The sequence below is a fragment of the Molossus molossus genome, unplaced genomic scaffold, assembly GCF_014108415.1.
Source record: "Molossus molossus isolate mMolMol1 unplaced genomic scaffold, mMolMol1.p scaffold_m16_p_2, whole genome shotgun sequence".
Classification (NCBI taxonomy): domain Eukaryota; kingdom Metazoa; phylum Chordata; class Mammalia; order Chiroptera; family Molossidae; genus Molossus; species Molossus molossus.
Window position 1 is genome coordinate 93,956,961 of NW_023425355.1, and position 18,572 is coordinate 93,975,532.

Here is an 18,572-nt window from a genome sequence, read left to right on the forward strand (position 1 = left end):
AGACAAGACCCGGTGCTCGCAAAGTGGGCATCAGTGGGCAGATTCAATTACCACACCATCCGCACATTAGACAGAATATCCAAAGATGATATGTGCTATGGACGAAAATAAGGCAGAAATGGGGCAAGGGGGTTTTATTTTTAAATAGGGTGTCCAGAAAAGGCCTAGCAGGAAAGGTGACTTTTGAGCAAAAACATATATATTTTTTATTCATATATATTTTATTCATATATATTTCTTTATATGAAGGAAAAAAGTGAAGAATCAGAAAAGAAAGTTCCATGTTACCAAAGTTGTATTCTGGTTCCCTAATTCAGAACTTTGCTTCCTGTTCCCCACCCCTGTGGTCACTTCCCCTCCCTGAGCCGCCTGTAGAAATTTGGTTATCTACACTCTTGCCGTTCTATACCCCACACTCAGAGTCCTTTTTATAGTAACACTGAAAGTTTTGAGCTAGTCACTGCTTAGGGAAAATCTCCACATTAATGAAATGTCAACTGATTTTGTCTTCTTTGCCCTGGGGTACATTTGGCAATGTTTCAAGACATTTTTGTTATGACAACTGGGAAGTGGGGCAGCTATTATTTTTCCCAACAAAGAATTACCAAACTCAAAATGTCGATAATGCCAAGGTCAGAAAAACCCTGATTTAAGGAAATTGATCTTGACCTGGAATATCTAATTCAGTGTCAGAGGACAAATGAGTCAGAAAAAGTTATTTTCTCTAATTTAAAATACTGATTAGAATTTACATGGTAAAACTTTAATATACTTAGCCTCCAAATGGTCACAGAGACATCAAATTCTTATCTGTAAGGTATACCAACCAAGTTCTTTGGTTTTGAAAAGCATTCACAAAGTTCCTGGAAGGAAAGAGAGTCACACGGGCTGAGACTGGGGAGAGGACTAAATAATTTAAAATTTATATTTTACTGTATTTATTTTCTAAGATTATAGGTTTCTTAAATTTTATTGATTTTTTAGAGAGAGAGGAAGAGAGGGAAAGATAGGAACATCAATGTGAGAGAGAAACATCCATTGGCTGCCTCCTGCACGCCCCCTCCTGGGGATGGAGCCCAAAACCCCGGGCATGTGCCCTGATCAGGAATCCTACCAGGACCTCTCAGTCCATGGGAAGATGCTTAATCCACTGGGCCACACAGGCCAGGCATATTTTATTTTCGATTATACTTTCTGTGAAAAGAAAAGACTCAGGCTCTGGCAGCTTCACAGCATCCTACACCTGTCTCTGGGTCCTCATTTACTTACTTCTTAGCCCCAGCACCAGGCCAGTACATAGTAGGCCAGAATGAATGATGCCCAGTGTGGAGTAATGCTGCATCTGATGGCCTCAGAATCAATAGACAGGTCTTCTTAGTGAAAACTCACATGGGCCTGACTTCTTTGTTAGTTCATTTTTTGATATTGGATAGGCCAGAGTGAAGTTTCAGTGATTCTTGACCTATTTAATGCCAGGTCATGGGAAAAGTGCTGCTTCAAATAAGACTGAAGAGAAAAGAAGTACTGAGAATTTTACAATCAATTTTAGGTATACTAATGGACACTACCATAAAAAAATAAGGACAGAGAGAGCTTTTAAAATTAACTATATTTAACTGTGAGAGATAGGCTACAGTTCAAATCTATTGCAAAATTATCATTTGACAACACTTTTTCAATATTAAATGTGGACTACAGTCAAAAGTGAAAATTTGGGTTTTGAGTCTTTAGAACTTTTATACAAAGCAATCCCCTTAAATGAAGCCTTCAGCAACATAATTTTATGAATTTTATTAAAGCCAACAGCTTCCACACAGGTTTTCCTGCTTCTTGCCAGGATAGGAAAATATGTTGACTGCCACTGGACAGGCAGCTCTTAGAGAGATGTTGGATGTCTCAGTGCAGTTCAATGTCCAGGTGCAGTCTGAAGTGCCTGACAAGCATTACCTCAGGTAAACATCACCACAACCCTCCAAGCAGCTCCATTATACAAAGAAGAGAAACCTAAGGCACTGGGAGCTTCAGCAGCTTGCCCAAGGCCACACAGCAAGTGAGAGGCAGAGCCTACTGTTGGCAGCAAAGACTGGTAAGAGCCCCAAAGGGAAGATGAATCTCAAAGAATAAGAATCAGCAGGTTCGTGGGGTCAAGCCACCCATCACCATTTGGAGATTCTCCCTCCTATGTCCATACATTTGCAGATCCGGATACTATTTCATTCAGGGATTTAGTGAGTTTTCTTATTTCAGCTTTTCCAAATCCTCTAATAACAAAACAAATAGGCTAACCCACAGACTGTATCCAATATTTTAGGATAAACTCACAGCTCCACAAAAACTGCTGTTGACTCAGGTGGTGTACCCACAACATAACTCTTGTAGTGATAAGGCCTCTTTTCAAAAAAGCAGAAAATCTCTCACATGCCCATAAGGTCTACACAAGGTCTGGTCAAGGAGTTATAGACAGGGCTCAGACTATGCTGAGGAAAGGAGCCAGACAGAAAAAGACTGCACACAGTTAGACTCTCTCGCTCCCTCTTTCCCTTCCTCCCTCTCTCCCTCCTTGCTTCTCTGCCCCAACCTCTCTCTCTCCTTGTACATTCACTGGTACATGGCCATCATGCTGTGAAGAAGGCCAGGCCACATGGAAGGGCCACTGGCATGTCTTGTGGCTGATGGCTCCAAATGAGAGCCAGCCTGGGCCTCCAGATGAGCCACTGAGTGAGTGAGCATTCTGGTGGCTGCACCCCTGCCTGAGAGACCCTCTTGGGTCTAACACACACCCAGAACTATGAGAAATAAGAAGAAAATCATCAACCTTCCCCGTGGGCATCTTTGAGGATAGAGGTTAACAGGCATTTACAGGTTATCACAGGAATCCAGAAGGCAGAATTACCTCTGAACTCCTTGCATTCCTTGTCCACTCACAAATACACACAGGCTACCATATTTGCACACTAACACAAGGGGTCTTGCCTAAATGCAGAGGTACAGTGAGTGAGCACTTTGGAGCCAGAGTTGCTTTTTACAACCCTTTCTGCTGACCAGACATAAACATTCCAACACCAGCGAATCAGATCTACTCTTGGATCTTAGAGTCTTTCTGTTACCCTGACTTCCGTCCACGAAGAAGTTTTCCTTGGCCTTAATAAGCACTCAGTCCAGGCCTCGGCCTCTCCTCATTCCCACCTAGAAGGGCTGCTAGGGGCAACCACCCACCGCACTCAAAACTCCACACACGCTGTTGGCCGCCGCGGCCTTCACCCCAGCGACAGTACCCCCGAAGGCAGGCCCCTGGGGACAGGGCCACAGACAGAGGAGGTCCCACAGCAGGCGGTGCGGCCGAGTCCTGGTTCTGCACCCTGAGCCTGGGGACCCACGGGGCCCGCTCACCTCGGGCCGGCTGCGCTTCTGCAGCAAGTGCTCCAGGTAGAGGTCGGAGAGTGCGGTACGCATGCCGACCCCGCCCTCGCTCCCGCTCGCCATGAGCGTCATCTTGCGGGAGCCGGGACGCGGGGACGCAGAGACGCAGAGACTAGGGGTCGGACAGAAGCTGGTGTGCAAAGGCTCGGAGCCTGTGGGGTGGCGAGGGCGGCAGAGGCGGCGGGGCTGGGCCAGTCTCCACCCCTCAGGCGCCCGGCCCACTGCCGCCCTCGCCCCGCCCCTGGACCCGCCTACGCCCGACCCCCGCGGCGCCCCGCTCTCGGTTCCCGAGGGCCACAAGGAGGCGCAGCTGTGGTCAAGGCCCCTGCGGGTAAATCCCGGAGGGGCTCGGAGGAATAAAGAAAACAGCGCCCAAACAGCGCAGGTACCCCCATCCTCTGGCTGGTTGAGCATACGGCCCACTCCTTGGCCAAATTCGTGGGGATAGCAGGAAAGCATCTAGGGGCTGCAACTGCCTCCTTTTGGACTCGGGCTCTATCAATAAATGAATGCGGATACAAGACATTGCTGGTGGTACTCTGTCATTCACATTGCTGTGCGCTGATCGCTTTGGCTGCACATATACATTGCTGTTCAATGATGAAAGACCTGATTGCCTCCAAAAGCAAACTGTTTTTGCCTGTCTTAGGCCACACCTTCTGCCAATGACACAAAATTTTTTGAGAGATCAGTGGAAGTAAAGGGAGCTGACATTTCTTAGGAATCCCAGAGCAGGATTCCTTTGCATCTTAACGCCTTAATGATGTTAAAACAAAACTTTTTACTTGACTTAGCAGGACTCAGGGCTGTTCACTGTCTGTAGACACCTTTACCTGATAAACACCTGGTTCCCTTTACACCAAGCTAGTAACCTCACAGTATTATAAGCAGTTATTACTCTAAGTAAGCTTATTTGGACCTTTCAGTAACTCAACCAACAGAAGAAAATCCAGGGCAAGAGTTTGGAGCTGGATCGCCCACTTTTGTCTGCTAAGAAGCTAGGTCCACATGATTGATGGCTCCCTTCTCCACGATTGACCTAAAGGAACTATAGAAGGCAAAGACAGAGAGAGAGAGAGGGAGAGAGGGAAAGAGGGAGAGAAAGGTAGCAAAATTAAGGGTGTGATATTGGTGCAGGTATAGATGGAGCAAAATGATAGATTAGAGAACACAGAAACACACCTTTGCATATGTAGAGAAACGTTTCATTAAGTGAAGCTGAAAAATGGTTATTTATACTGAAAGCGATGAAACTGTAACTCTCCTCCATGCTGTACACACACACACACACACACACACACACACACACACACACATAACCTATTCCAGGTAGATGAAGACTTAAATGTCATAAACAGAACTTTAAAGCTCTTGACAGAAAACATCAGCAAGGAACTTTTAGATTTTGGGATAGAAAAAAACATTTATTAAACAATCCAGACAAACAATTGAGTATAAAACAGAATATTGATAACTTTGATTTTGTTAATATTAAGAACTTTTACTCATCAAAAGACAAAGCAAAAATGACCAGATGTGCATTGGGAGAAAATGTTTTCAATATACACAGTTGACAAAGCATTCCCATTATGAGTATATACATATAGAATATACACACGCACACAAATTAATAAGAAAATCACAAATAGTCCAGTAGAAAAATGGGTAAAAATCATGAATAAAATACATATGACCAATAAGTATATAAACAGATATTCCACCTCATTAGTGATGAGGGAATCGCAAATCAAGACCAAAATGAAATACTACTGTACACCTATTCAATTATCAAAAATTAAAAGGTCTAACAATAGCAGCTGTTGGAGAGGATGTGAATCCATAGGAGTTCTTGAACATTGCTGTTAAGAATAAAAATTGTTACTTAACAGGAACACAGTTCTCCATTATCTCTTAAAATTGAACATGCATCTACCCTCCAAGAGAAAAATTTAAATACGTACAACAGGGGACATGTACTAACAAAGTCATGAATATACTTTTGTTAATAGCAAAAAACCTGTGAACAACTCACATGCCTATCAACTTTGGTATGTTAACACAATGAAATATGAATGAAACAAGAAGAAAACAAATCAGAGATACATAAATAAAATAGAGAAAAATCCTTCTTTCATTCCTTCTCACTCCTCAGAGAAAGCAACCTTCCCCAGTTTGGTGGGTAACCTTCCAAGCCTTCCTCTATGCACATACAAAATATTCAGAACCAGAGTTACTTTGTCCAGAAAGAGAACCTTTAGTATTCATGGCCTTGCTCCTTCTCCTGAGCCAAACCATTCTTCATTTCCCCCACCTCCCCATAAAGCAGGCTTCCTTTGAGGACTGGCCCAGGGCAAGATTTTGTAGCTGGAAGATTGGTTCTGGGTTCATAGGAAAACAAAACCTGAAGCAAAACTATCAAGGAAGGAAAAAGAATTGATCTGCCAGCAGGTTTTGACCTCATCTCTCTCAGTGGTCAAAGTTCACCCAACTGGGTGTTAATTTCCTCACACCTCTGAGTGGTGTTACCTTGGTCCTGGCTGTCACTAGGGAGTCAGATCCTACATGCCACACAGTTCAGTGCTGAGTCCAGAACTGGTAGGAGTCAGAGCTTTTATGAGTCTGTTCGAACTGAGTTTGAGGGGTATAAATTGGGTCCAATTTCCCCATTTTTATATGTTAAGTAACTATAGTGATTGATATCAATACTAAGAAATAGTTTCTGTCTTTCTTTCCATAAAAATTTACCCATTGAAAGTGAACAATTCAAGTGGTTTTAAGTACACTCACAGAGTTGTATAACCAGCATCACTATGTAATTTCAGAACATTTTCAACACCCCCAAAGGAAACTCCATACCCATCATCAGTCATTCCCAATCCCTCTCTCCAGACCGCTGGCAACCACTAACCTATTTTCCGCAGGACTACTAATAGAATCTACCACAAGGGGATTAAAAAAACACCTCACCCTTGAGATTTTATAAGTACAGATTGACCCTTGCAGTGGTTGGTAGCTCAGTCACCCTACCATGGTGGCTTGACAAACCTAAGTGAATAATTTAACTTTAAGTGATTTCTTGACTGATAGAGCCCCAAGGTGCCTAGCAGAAACATAAGAACTTTCTGGAGAAATTTTCATTAATACCAAGCCTTCATTTCTACACACATTTGCCAAGAAAATGTGCAGCCTACAGTAAAAAAAAAATTATATATATATATGAGATATATATATATATATATCTCATTATACACAAACAAGGAAACAAGGCCTCATGGGCGATATCCAGTAGAAACTACAGATAACCAAACAGAACTGAAAACTTCAGATACTGGAATTTGAGATTATCTTAACATGAGAAAAATTATTGACCCAATTTACCACGTTAACATATTAATGGGAAAATCCTATTATCTCAATTGGTAAAAAATATTCAGTGTAATCCAACATCTATTCATGGTAGTAAAAAGACAAGAATGCACCTGTAGCCACTATTTTTTTTACATTATATTGTCAGTCCTATCCAGCACAGTAAAGTAAAATAAAAATATAAAAGGTATAAAGATTGGGAAAAAAGAAGCAAAATTGTTCTTATCTGCAGTTACTTATTGTCTTTGTATAATATTTGAAACCCTACAGATAAAATATTAAAATTACAAGCACTATTAGTAAGATTGCTGACTACAGTCATTATACAGAAATCAACTGCATTTCTGTATACCAGCAACACACAGAAAATATAATTTAAAAAATACCATTCATTACAACATCTAAAATGATCAAATACCTAGGAAGAAATCTGTCTATACAGATCAAATGAAAAGAATTATAAAACTCTACTAAAATCCATTAAAGAAAAGCTAAAAAATGGAGAGATAAGTCATGTTTGTGGTTTGGGAGACTCAGTTTTATGAAGATGTCAGTTCTCCCCAAATTGACCTGTAGCTTCAATTCAATTCTAATAGAAATCTCAACAGATGCGTTTTGTGAAACTTGACAATCTAATTTAAAAATATGTGTGGAGTCGTAAACAACAAAAAGAGCAAACACATTCCAGAAGAACAAGGTGGGGAGACCTGCCTTCCAGATAGCAAGACCTGTAATAAAGCCATGGTAATTAAGAGAGTGTGGTATAGGCATAGAAATAGACAACTAGACCAAAGGAACAGAAGAGAGATTAGAAGCAGATTTATGCATATTTAGACCCTTGGTAACATGACAGCATTGCAGAACAGTAAGGAAAAGACAGACTTAAACTAAGTGGTACTGGACATGTTGGGGAGCCATATTATCGAAACAGAAATGAGGTGAAGACAAACACTTTATCTAAACAACTGCAGTTGGAATAATTCATAGAGGGTAAGTCCTTGAACAAAATTAATTAAAGTTTTTGTCAAGGCAAGCTTGGCTCAGGGTGGAAAAGTACTGGGAAAGCAAGTCGGCTGACTGAGAGAATGAGTGGTCATACAGCTTGTCTTTTTTCAACATTCCCATGCTTTTTTCTGGTCAGCCAGTTCCTGTTCAGGGTGCTCACGGTTCAGAATCTGATTTTGCTCCTTGGAATTTATTGCTTCTTGGAATTTATTGCAAGTATTTGCTTTTCTCGATTCCTAGAACTGCTTTTAGACACAGAAGTTCAGTTCAAAGTTCACGAGTGAAAAAGGATAGCTTCTCACAATATTAAAAAGATATTGAACTCTACCTCACACCATACAAAAATTAATTCCAAGTAGCTTAAGGACTTAAATATGAAAGACAAAACTACAAAACTTTTAGAAGACAATGTAGGAGATCTCCTTTATGACTTTGGGTAGAAAAGGATTTCTTAAATAGACAACAAAAACACTGACAGAGAAAAAGAATTGCCAAACTTGACTACAATTAAAACAAGTACATCCACTCATCAAAATACATTCTCTTGAGAGTGAAAATACCATCCTCAAACTGAGAGAAGATATTTTCCACATCTGTAGCCCACAAAACATTAGTATACAGAATATATAAATAATTTCTGCTGATAAATAAGGAATAAATAAACTACAATTCAGAAAAATGGGCAAAATTCATTAACAGGAATTTTATAAAAGAGAAAGTCAAGTGATCCATAAATACATAAAAAAGGTGTCTAATCTTACCGTTTATCAGGGAAATGAAAAGTAAGAATACAATAAGATATAATTTCTCATCCATAAGATAGGCAAAAAATTGAAAAACTGATGATATTGCATGTTCTCAAGGATGTGGGATAATGGGAATATTACGCTCCCACTGCTGGTAGGAGTATAGATTGGTGCAATCGCTTTGGAAAGCTGGCATTATATAATGAAGTGAAACATGCATTTACCCTTTAACCCAGCAAGTCAATCAATCACAGGGCATATTCCGCAAAGAAATTCCTGCATATGTGCAACATAAAATGGTCCTGCAATAATATTTATAGAAGCTTTATTTAGAAAAGGAAAAACCGGAAACAATACAAATGTCCTTCTACAGTTGATGGTATAAATGAGTAAAACTCTTTTCATATAATAGGATGTTACACAGAATGGATGAAAATGGGCTAATTACTACTGCACACATCAACATGGATGGATCTTAAAACATAAAGCAAGTAAAAGAGAAAATCACAGAAGAATACATACATATGGTTTAGTATTTAAGAAGTTTAAAGACAGGCAAGGCTATTGTGTTAGAAGACAGGAGGGGCTGGTGATACAAAGGGGGTGGATGATGAGTTTGTTTACTTTGTGGTAATTCTTAGAGCTGAAAATGTATGATCTATGCTTTTTTCTGTAGGTACATTATACTTAAAAAAAAAAGTTTAAGAATTATGGTACATCAAGCCTAGGGATACAATAATTTTAAAAGTACAGGCAAAATTAAATATCTCTAGCCCGGCCTGTGTGGCTCAGTGGTTGAACATCAACCCATGTACCAAGAGGTTGCCAGTTCGATTCCCGGTCAAGGCATATGCCCAGGTTGTGGGCCCAATCCCCAGTGGGGGGCATGCAGGAGGCAGCCAATAGATGTTCTCTCTCATTGATGTTTCTCTCTTTCCCTCTCCCTTCCTCTCTCTCTCTAAAATCAATAAAGAAAAAAATTTTAAAAAAATTAAATATATATTGCCAAACATAATTGGCAAAAATATTAAGAAAACCAAGGAAATACAATGTTCAGGATTGTAAAAGGAGGGAGGTCTGTGAGCCTGGAGTGTAAATTGTTACAACCATTATGTAGAACAATATAAAAAAACATAAAATGGTCATAGCCTGTAAAACAACAATTCTACATTCAGCAACTTAAGGAACTTGGACAAGATATAAAGACTATAAAGATGTGTGTAAGGATGCTTATCAAATTGTTGTTTGTGTAGCAGAGTCCCAAATGCTTCTAACACCGAATTTGGATGTTCAGAAAAAAATGCAGCTCTTCTGTTTTATTATAACTTGTGACTTTCCAAGTTTGCTTCCCACCTGCTTGTTATTGGAAAAAATTTAAGTTTATGTCCAATCCAATTTAAATCTCAGAGTAAGCTGATAAACTAAACGATCACTTCAGGTTTGATAGAATAATGGTCTGCTGACATGTGGGAGTGTGGGACAAAGAGTGTGTGGTTTATACTATGCTCTGGAGTGTAATTGGACCCCTCATCTCAGCTTGCAAGTGTGACCTGGCACCCACTGGTGTCTGCAGGGATGTCACATATCCTCTTGTGCCTTGTTGTCTCTTGTCCCTCTCCTTCTCCTCCCACCCCTTTGCCTCTAGTGCAGTCTTTTAGTTTGAGCAGTGCTGTCGGTAGCCTCTGTCAGGCCTTTCATCTAGCTTTGGTGTAGTCTTAACCAAACTCACTTTGTCACGCAACAAGCCAAGTGTCTGGCAGCTCACTGCATCTCACCTCAGTATCAATTAGAGTACCACGTCAGTCTTTCTTTCTCTTTGCATTTCCACGTAAATTTCTAACCTCCTGCAGTTCATCAGCTCAGGCCCAAAGACTGGGAGGCATCCTTGAAGTCTCATTCTCTTCCCCATGCCTGATCCACACCATGACCAAATCCCGCTGGCTTTCCCTTCACAATATCTCCAGAATCTGACACATCCTGCAACTCTTGCTCCCCAACCCAGTCCAAACAAAATCGTCTCTCACCTGGATTTTGGTAAACCCCTCTGACTGGTCTCCCTGCTTCTGTCCTCGTTCCCCTACATTCTCAACATAGCAGCTGAGATGACCCTTTGAAAACAGCTATTAAGTTATGTTTCTTCTGTGTTCCAAACCTTTTACTGGTTCCTTTATTGCCTCCAGGAAGAGCCCAAATTCTTTCAATGGCCTGCAAGGCCCTATTCTGCCCCTTGCTGACTCTGGTTTCTTTGCTATTACTTGAACATACCAAGGGTGCTCTCTTTCCAGCACCTATGCCCTGCTGCACCTTCTGCCTGAAACACCTGCTGTTGCTGTTGGAATAATCTGAATCCTCCCACTAGCACGGGTGTTCCACAAGAGCCAGGATTAGTGTCTGTTTTGTTACCTGCCTGGAATAGTGCCAGGTTCATAGTAGGTGTTCAATAAGTGTTAACCGAGTGAATAATTTCAAACTCAGAGCAGTACGTTACTGTACAAAACAACATGAGAGCCCAGCCTGTGTGGCTCAGTGGTTGAGCATTGACCCATGCACCAAGAGATCGCTGGTTCAATTCCTGGTCAGGACACATGCCTGGGTTGTGGGCTTGATCCTTAGTGGGGGCAGGGGAGGGCACGCAGGAGGCAGCCGATTAGTGTTTCTCTCTCAACAATGTTTGTATCTCATTCTCCCTCTCTCTCTAAAAATCAATAAAAACATATTTAAAAAAAAGAAAACCAACAACATGAGATTGAATTAAGCACAAGAGAAAATAATGCAATCAAGAGACAGAATGTATGAAGCTGCTACAGCTAGCATAACATGGCATATTGTTTTACAGCAAACTTTTAAAATAATTTTTTTCTTTATTGGTTTTTTAGAGAGAGGAAGGGAGAGGGAGAGAGAGATGGAAACACCGATGAGAGAGAACATCGATTGGCTGCCTCCTGCATGCCCCCCACTGGGGACTGGGCCCACAATCTGGGCATGTGTCCTGACCGGGAATTGAACCAGTGACCTCTCGGTGCATGGGTTAATGCTCAACCACTGAGCCACACCGGCCGGACCAAACATTTTTTTGTAAGTCGAAAGAGTACACTCTCTAAAGTAATGATAAAATTACAGTATAGTAAATACATAAACCAGTAACATGGCTGTTTATTATTATTATCAAATAGTATGTACTGTCCATGACTGTATATGCTACACTTTTATACAACTGGCAGTGCAGTAGGTTTGTTTACACCAGTATCCCCACAAACACATGAGTAATGCTTTGTACTAGGATGTTGGGAAAGCTACCATGTCACTAGGTGACAGGAACTTTTCAGCTCCATTATAATCTATGGGACCACTGTCGTATATGCTGTCATTGACGGAAACATGTGGCTCATGGCTGTAATTAGTAGTATACGAGGGTGGTTAAATGACTTATGTCATACCCACTGCAAGGAATACTATGCAATACTTAAAACTGTGTAGACATATATTTACTGACATGGAAAGATATCCATGATATGTCATAGTGAAAAAAAAAGTAAGCTACAAAATAGTATGCACTGCTTGCTATTTGGTAAAAGAAAAAGTATCTATGTGAACGAGTTTCTGTAACTGTGTGTGCGTCAGCATTTCTCAACCCTGTGTTCAAATCTGTTTGGGAAATTCTGCACATTATAGCCTTTCCTGGAGATTTATATTAGCCTTTAAAGGCTCATAGAAGTCCTAGAACAAAGAGACAAACAAAATGGAAACAGACTCATAGAGAACAGACTGACAGCTATCAGAGGGGAGGGAGTTTGGGGGAACCTCATAGACACAGACAACAGTATAGCGATCACTAGAGGGAAAGGCAGTGGGGGGAAGTAGAGAGCATAAAGAGGAGTTAAATGGTGATAAAAGAAAACTCGACTTGGGGTGGTGAATCCACAATACAATATATAGATGATGTATTATAGAATTGTACACCTGAAACCTATATAATTTTATTAACCAATGTCACTCCAATAAATTCAATTTTAAAAAAGAAAAAAAATGCTTAAATTTGTTTACTCAAACATCTTGAAAATCTTAATTGACCACAGAGCCCCTGTTGTCTCATAACATTTATTAAAACAGAAGTATTATTTCATAGAACAGATTTTGAGAAACTGGTACTATAAGCATAGAAAAGTTGGACAGGAGATACACCAACATGTTAACAATGTTTATTTCTGGGCTCTAGGATTATGGGTATTCTTTCTTCTTTTTTTATTTTATAAATTTTCTTATGACAAGTATGTATTATTATTTTAAAAATTATTTTTATTAATTTATTTTATTTTTTATAATTAATTAATTTATTTTTGTTACAGATGTTTCTCCTCCCCCCCACTGATTCCCTCCTCCCTCCCTGCCCTGTCCCCAGCTTTGTTACAGATGTTTCTCCTTTTTCCCCCATTGACACCCTCCTCCCGATCCACCCCCCCCCTCCAGCATTGTTGTCTGTGTCCATTGGTTACGCATACATGCATATAAATTCTGTGGTTTATCTCTTCCCTCCCCCGCCCCCTTCTGAGGTTTGTCAGTCTGTACCCTACTTCTATGTCTCTGGGTCTGTTTTGTTCATCAGTTTGTTTTGTTCATTATATTCCACAAATAAATGAGATCATGTGATATTTGTCTTTCTCTGAATGGCTTGTTTCACTTAAGATAATACTCTTGTATTATTTTTATAATCAAAACATTAATAAGACTATTCCCATTTTTCAGTCGCATGTGTTAAAGGAGAAAATAAGGCAAAATAGTTTAAGATGAAGACAATTTAATTTTTTTAAAAACTGATAGATACTTCCTCATTGTAAGCAAATAGCACACTCTGCACTCTCTCGGAATCCAGCAAAAAACTCCATGCTTGAATCCTCTAGTACTTCATTGGACTGGTTCACCTATAAGAATACTGGGAAAGGAAGAGAAAATAATCAATGCTGAACAAAGTTTAAACTCCTATATATAGTCTGAAGAGTTACTTCGTAGTTATATCACCTTTTCCAAGATAGGATTTTAGACAGCTTCTTCTCTTAATATGAACCAAATTGTTTGATACAAAACAAATACTTTGGTGACTTGTGAAAATGAAGAATGTGTTTCTGGCACAACTGGGATTAGAGGAAGAAGTAAAATTATGGTCAGATAGTTTTTTGTTCCTTTGTTTTTAAAGTATCTTAAAACATTTTTTACTGATTTTAGAGAGAGAAGAAGGGAGAGGGAGAGAGAACATCGACTGACCACCTCCTGCATGCCCCTCACTGGGGATCTGGCCCACAACCTGGGCATGTGCCCTGACCAGGAACAGAACTGGTGACTTCTTGGTGGATGGGTTGATGCTCAACCACTGAGCCATACCAGCTGGGCTTTAGAGTATATTTTTAAAAACGTACTAATCAAATAACACAGTTTGTTGTGGGAAGATCAGAAAGTGCAGATACACAAAAATAAACATGAAATTAAATAACAACAATAGTAATAATAATTAAAAGCACTTATTCACTACCACAAGAAGATAACCCATGTCTAATATTTTGATTAGGTCCTTAAAGGTTTTCCCTCTGTACATATGGCTTTTAATAACAAATTGGATTAAGCCATATATCCTCTGTTATAATCTGATTTTTTCCACATAACAATGTTTCATGAATATGATTCCACCTAATTGTCCTTCTACAACAATGTTTTGGTTACTATATAGTATTTATTATATGAATGTTCAATGCTTTCCTTAACCAAACAATGGGCATTTAACTTGTTTTTAGCTTTTCACTATTATAAACAGTATTAAAAATTCCTTATACATGTATCTTTGCATACTTGATAGTGCCAGTCGGTCCCCCTGATTGCCACTGTAGTGCCAAGAGGCTTCCTTGTTGATTTCCTCAGGTAAACAAAAGATAGCTGAAGCCTTCATTACAGCTGCAGCTAATGGTGTACAGGTGAGTACAGTGGACAAATAAAGAGGCACAGAGAAATTGCTTCTCAGCCTTTTGGCTAAGATCAAGTGTAGTATTTGTTTTTTTATCAGTTTAATATCTGATACATCCTCTATCAGAGGACAATATATTACATTTATTTTTGGAGCAGAGAGATGGAATAGGAGCTTTCTCTGTCCACTCTGCACATCAACCCGTATTGCAGTACTTCTGGGAACGATGCACCAAAAAAAAAAGGAAAGAAAGGCACAGAGAAACTGTTTGCAATGCTTGCTGTGAAATGTATTAAAAAATCAATAAATATTATTGAGAGTCTACTATGTGCTCAGTGCCAAGTGCCAATTTTTCCTATGACTTGATGTGCCCTTTATAACTCTAGACTCAAATCTTCCTTTATTTCTGCAACATTTAAAAAATTATACCTTGAAGTTTTTATTTCTGTTGTATTATTTTGCTTTTGCTCTCCAAAGAAATTATCTCCTGCATCTATAATTTTTTCTCTGCTCTTACTTTCATTAAAATCTTTATCTCTATTTAATAGTGCCGGCTTTTTTGTCCTGTATTCCAAGTCTCCTTTCATATTTCTCATCAATATCTTTTTTGTTTTGCTATATCTGGCCTGCCCTCTTGCCCTCACTGCCCTGATGTTTCTTTTGCTAGGCAGCTTTATTCCCAGTAAGGGTTTATTGGGTTTTCTCCTCAGGTTGAGTCATGTACTTCAAAGAAGAACGTATTTCTCTAGGTATGTTGCCTGCTTTATCTTCACAGAAGTCCCTCTGGATGTGCATCTTAACCAATACTTCAAATGTTTCTGTGCAGTTGGCCTGCTGGCCATAGTTTGAGTAACAATAACTTAAAAGATACAGAATCAGATATATCTTGGCTTGAGTCCTGTCTTCTTTAGTTGGGAAATACAGTCTTCCTCTATGTTTGGGAAGAAGGAACAGGATTGGTGAACATATAGCCAGTCTCTGTCACAGTCTGTCTTACTGACCACCCGATATCTATTCCACTCTTCCTGCCATATATGGAACACGGCCACCCTGTAGTGCACATGGAAACATGACATCCAGATTCCCTGGTAGAAACAGCCTCGTTTCTCTAGCTGCTGAAAGTGCTGTTAATACACTGCCTCTAGGTGTTAGCAATTTCAGTGTTTGCTTCAGCTGTCAAGAGCTGCCTGTACTTCCCACATCTATTAATGAATTGAGGTGTAGTTATAAAGGTCCAGCTATTTCAGGCTAACATGGGGGCAGCTCTGATGGGTCAACCAAGGTTTTGTTGAACCTGAAAGCAGTTTAACTTCTCCTTTCCTTCCCCTACCCTCCACAGGCATTGATCACTGGTAATACCTTGTATAGCAAACTCCTATCTCTCTATTTGCTTCCAGAACACCTGACTTGTGGAACATTTCCCCAAGACTCAAACCCATTCCTCACCGTGTCCAATTCAAAGTGCAGAGTATCTGGGTGATGTTTGCTTCTCTCACATCTGGGTCTAGCTATTCTTGGTTAAGTGACCTATGAACTGAAACAAGTTATCTGCCCCTGAGCTCCACACCCCGTACAGGAGCAGGAAGAGAATAACCACCATAAACATTGTTATATGGAAAGAGGAAGAATGGGAGACACACAGCAGTAACTGCTCTGTAATAATCCTGAAATCCTGCTGGCAGACATTGATTAGGCCAGGATCTTGTTTTATAGGAGGAGCTCCCTGGCCCGTTGCCTATCCTCTGGGAGGCCCTTCCTGTCCATTATTCTCTATGGCTGCATCTGAAGTCAGCCTTGGAGAGCACACTCTTCTAAGATCCTTCCAAGTCTGTGTCCAAATACTGTTTCAAGGCTCAAACAATAAACAAACAGTTCATTTTGTTTTGGTCCATGGTTTCTTTAGCAATAAGATTCTCTCAAAAACTTATCTGACTTCTATTTGGCTCCAATCAATTCTATGTGCCAGTAACCATAACCAAGGTTGTATCCTAGACACAGTTCTTGATTCTGTGATCATTTTAAAGTTCCCCGGAGTCATATGTTGAGACTCCACACCGTTAATCTAATCTTTGCCTTCAGTTACTTGATTAGATTGTGAAGTTTGTACAGTCCTTTACTACACAAAGCCTTCTTTAATCCCATCACACGCTTTCATGGGTCCCCCAACTTGAACTGTCTCCCACTATGGCATTGACCCACCAGTTTGTAATTATTTTTCTGTCTCTCTAGCAACCAGGATAGAGACAATCAGGTAAGTTATCTCTTGGTAAGTACTGCCTGAATTAATGAAATGTAGACTTTTCCAGCAATACTATATTGTTAACTATTTCAGGAATCGTTTTGGCTTCATGTGATTTATGTAGAGCAGCGATTTTAAATGGTTTTCAACTCATGGTACACAAACTACTAAAATTCTGCAGCACACCAAAAATATATATTATATTTTTTGCCTATCTGACAAAATAAATAGGTATAATTTTTATTCATTCACACAAAATGGCTATTGTTGTGTTGGTTGTTGTCATTTTTTAAATTTGACAATCTAAGGGAAAAGAGTTCTGTGCTCTTGACTACATAGTCAGGTATTGTATGTTTTAAAAATTCTTGCAGCACACCAGTTGAAAATAGATAATGTAGATAAATATTTTGGTAAATTTTGAGGCAACTGAAAAAAACAGTTAATTATCAATTTTTCATGTATAGTTCCTAAGCCAAGGGGAAGGATAATTAGGAGTTAATGAAGTTAGTAAAAAAAAAATGATCAGTTGCAAAAACTGGTTATTAAATGTCACCTGTAAGTTATTTGTAATGGACAGAGCAGGTTGAAGAAAAAAATAGAAAGTAGAGGAGACTTTTAAAAAGGGGGTTGCGCTCGGCTGGTGTGGCTCAGTGGTTGAGCAGTTGACCCATGCACCAAGAGGTCGCTGGTTCGATACCTGGTCAGGTCATATGCCCATGTTGTGGGCCAAATCCCCAGTTTGGGGGGGGGCATGCAGGAGGTGGACAATCAATGTTCTCTCTCATTGATGTTTCTATCTCTCTATTCCTCTTCCTTCCTCTCTCTCTAAAATCAATAAAGAAAAAAAAAAAGAAGTTGCATGGCCTTTCAGAGTTTTGATCCCAGGATCACTTTCCTTATAATTTTCCTTGAATTACTGATGTGCAGGTTGGTGTGGAACCTGATTGGTCCTGTTTCTTCCTCAGGTTCCCTCTCTCCTCCCCTCTCCTCATCCCACAACTTACGTGAGGCAGCAGAGGGTCCCCATTAGTGCTGTACTGACAAGAAAAGCAAAAATGGCTGCTGGAGGTATGGAGCTTTTGATAAGATCCCACAAATAATCCCTGAAGTTGCCCAGCCAGGACATGCGGTTTTCTGTAGGAAGAGTAAATGATGAATTTGTGATTTCAACCCTGGTTCAAGTTCAAATAGTTGTTCCAGATATAATGCTCTTACAGTTGTCTGGACCCACATCCTTATCTACTTTGCTTTGCTGCCTCTAAGATGTTCAAGGGGGTACACATTTTTTTTAAAAAGGTATCCTCACATGGATATAATCTTTGTAAGCTGTGTCCTAGATATCTTAAGGGCTAGTTTGAAGTCTTGGTGAGTAAACGAGGTACTTTGTGAAAGAGGAGCATGAATTAATAGATAATATGTTGTTGCCTTGAGTATGTTTGGGAGTTCTTGAGGAGACTGAGGGTAGTGAGTGTCTTAGAAAGAGATAGGAGAAGGCCACCAACTCCAGGAGCATCCAGAGGGGGAAGGGGACAGGGCAACTGGCAGAAGGAACTTTAGAAGGAGTCTGCTGATTAAGGTAAGGCTCGAGATATTGGGTGCTTTCTTTAGGAAGTGAACATTATTTTTAAATACAAAATCAGTATTTCTTGACCTGAGACATGCATGTTATGTCTTAGGAAGACAGGTTCATTCTAACAGCAAACACACCCCTTGAGCGTGGTTTCAATTCCACTTCGTCTTGTATTCCAAAGGCAAATAAAGGTGACTTAGAGGAAACTACAGTTTCTAAGAGGTAAATCAATGAGCACAGCAGAAATCCAATGCTCAGTAGCTTCTGGGGTTCCAT

General features: G+C 40.0%; 2 protein-coding genes and 1 non-coding gene across 3 annotated transcripts in view; 1 reads left to right on the forward strand and 2 right to left on the reverse strand.

Moving 5' to 3' along the window:
* MPP1 (membrane palmitoylated protein 1) overlaps positions 1–3,576 on the reverse strand; it is a 29,798-nt gene extending 26,222 nt beyond the window's left edge. The window contains exon 1 of the mRNA XM_036270271.1: positions 3,391–3,576. Within this exon, the coding sequence (XP_036126164.1) occupies positions 3,391–3,492 (102 nt within the window). The 5' untranslated portion in view covers positions 3,493–3,576. The remainder of the gene's footprint in view (positions 1–3,390) is intronic.
* A 10,956-nt stretch (positions 3,577–14,532) lies between these two features.
* On the forward strand, positions 14,533–14,724 carry LOC118636885. The gene has a single exon (XR_004960842.1). It is a non-coding gene; the product is annotated as a U2 spliceosomal RNA (small nuclear RNA).
* Positions 14,725–15,628: 904 nt separating this feature from the next.
* On the reverse strand, positions 15,629–18,572 carry SMIM9 (small integral membrane protein 9). Its single transcript, XM_036270117.1, has 3 exons — positions 18,434–18,572; positions 17,731–17,860; positions 15,629–15,689 (listed from the first exon to the last, which is right to left on the reverse strand). Exons 1-3 carry the CDS (start codon positions 18,570–18,572, stop codon positions 15,629–15,631), a joined length of 330 nt encoding a protein of 109 aa, XP_036126010.1.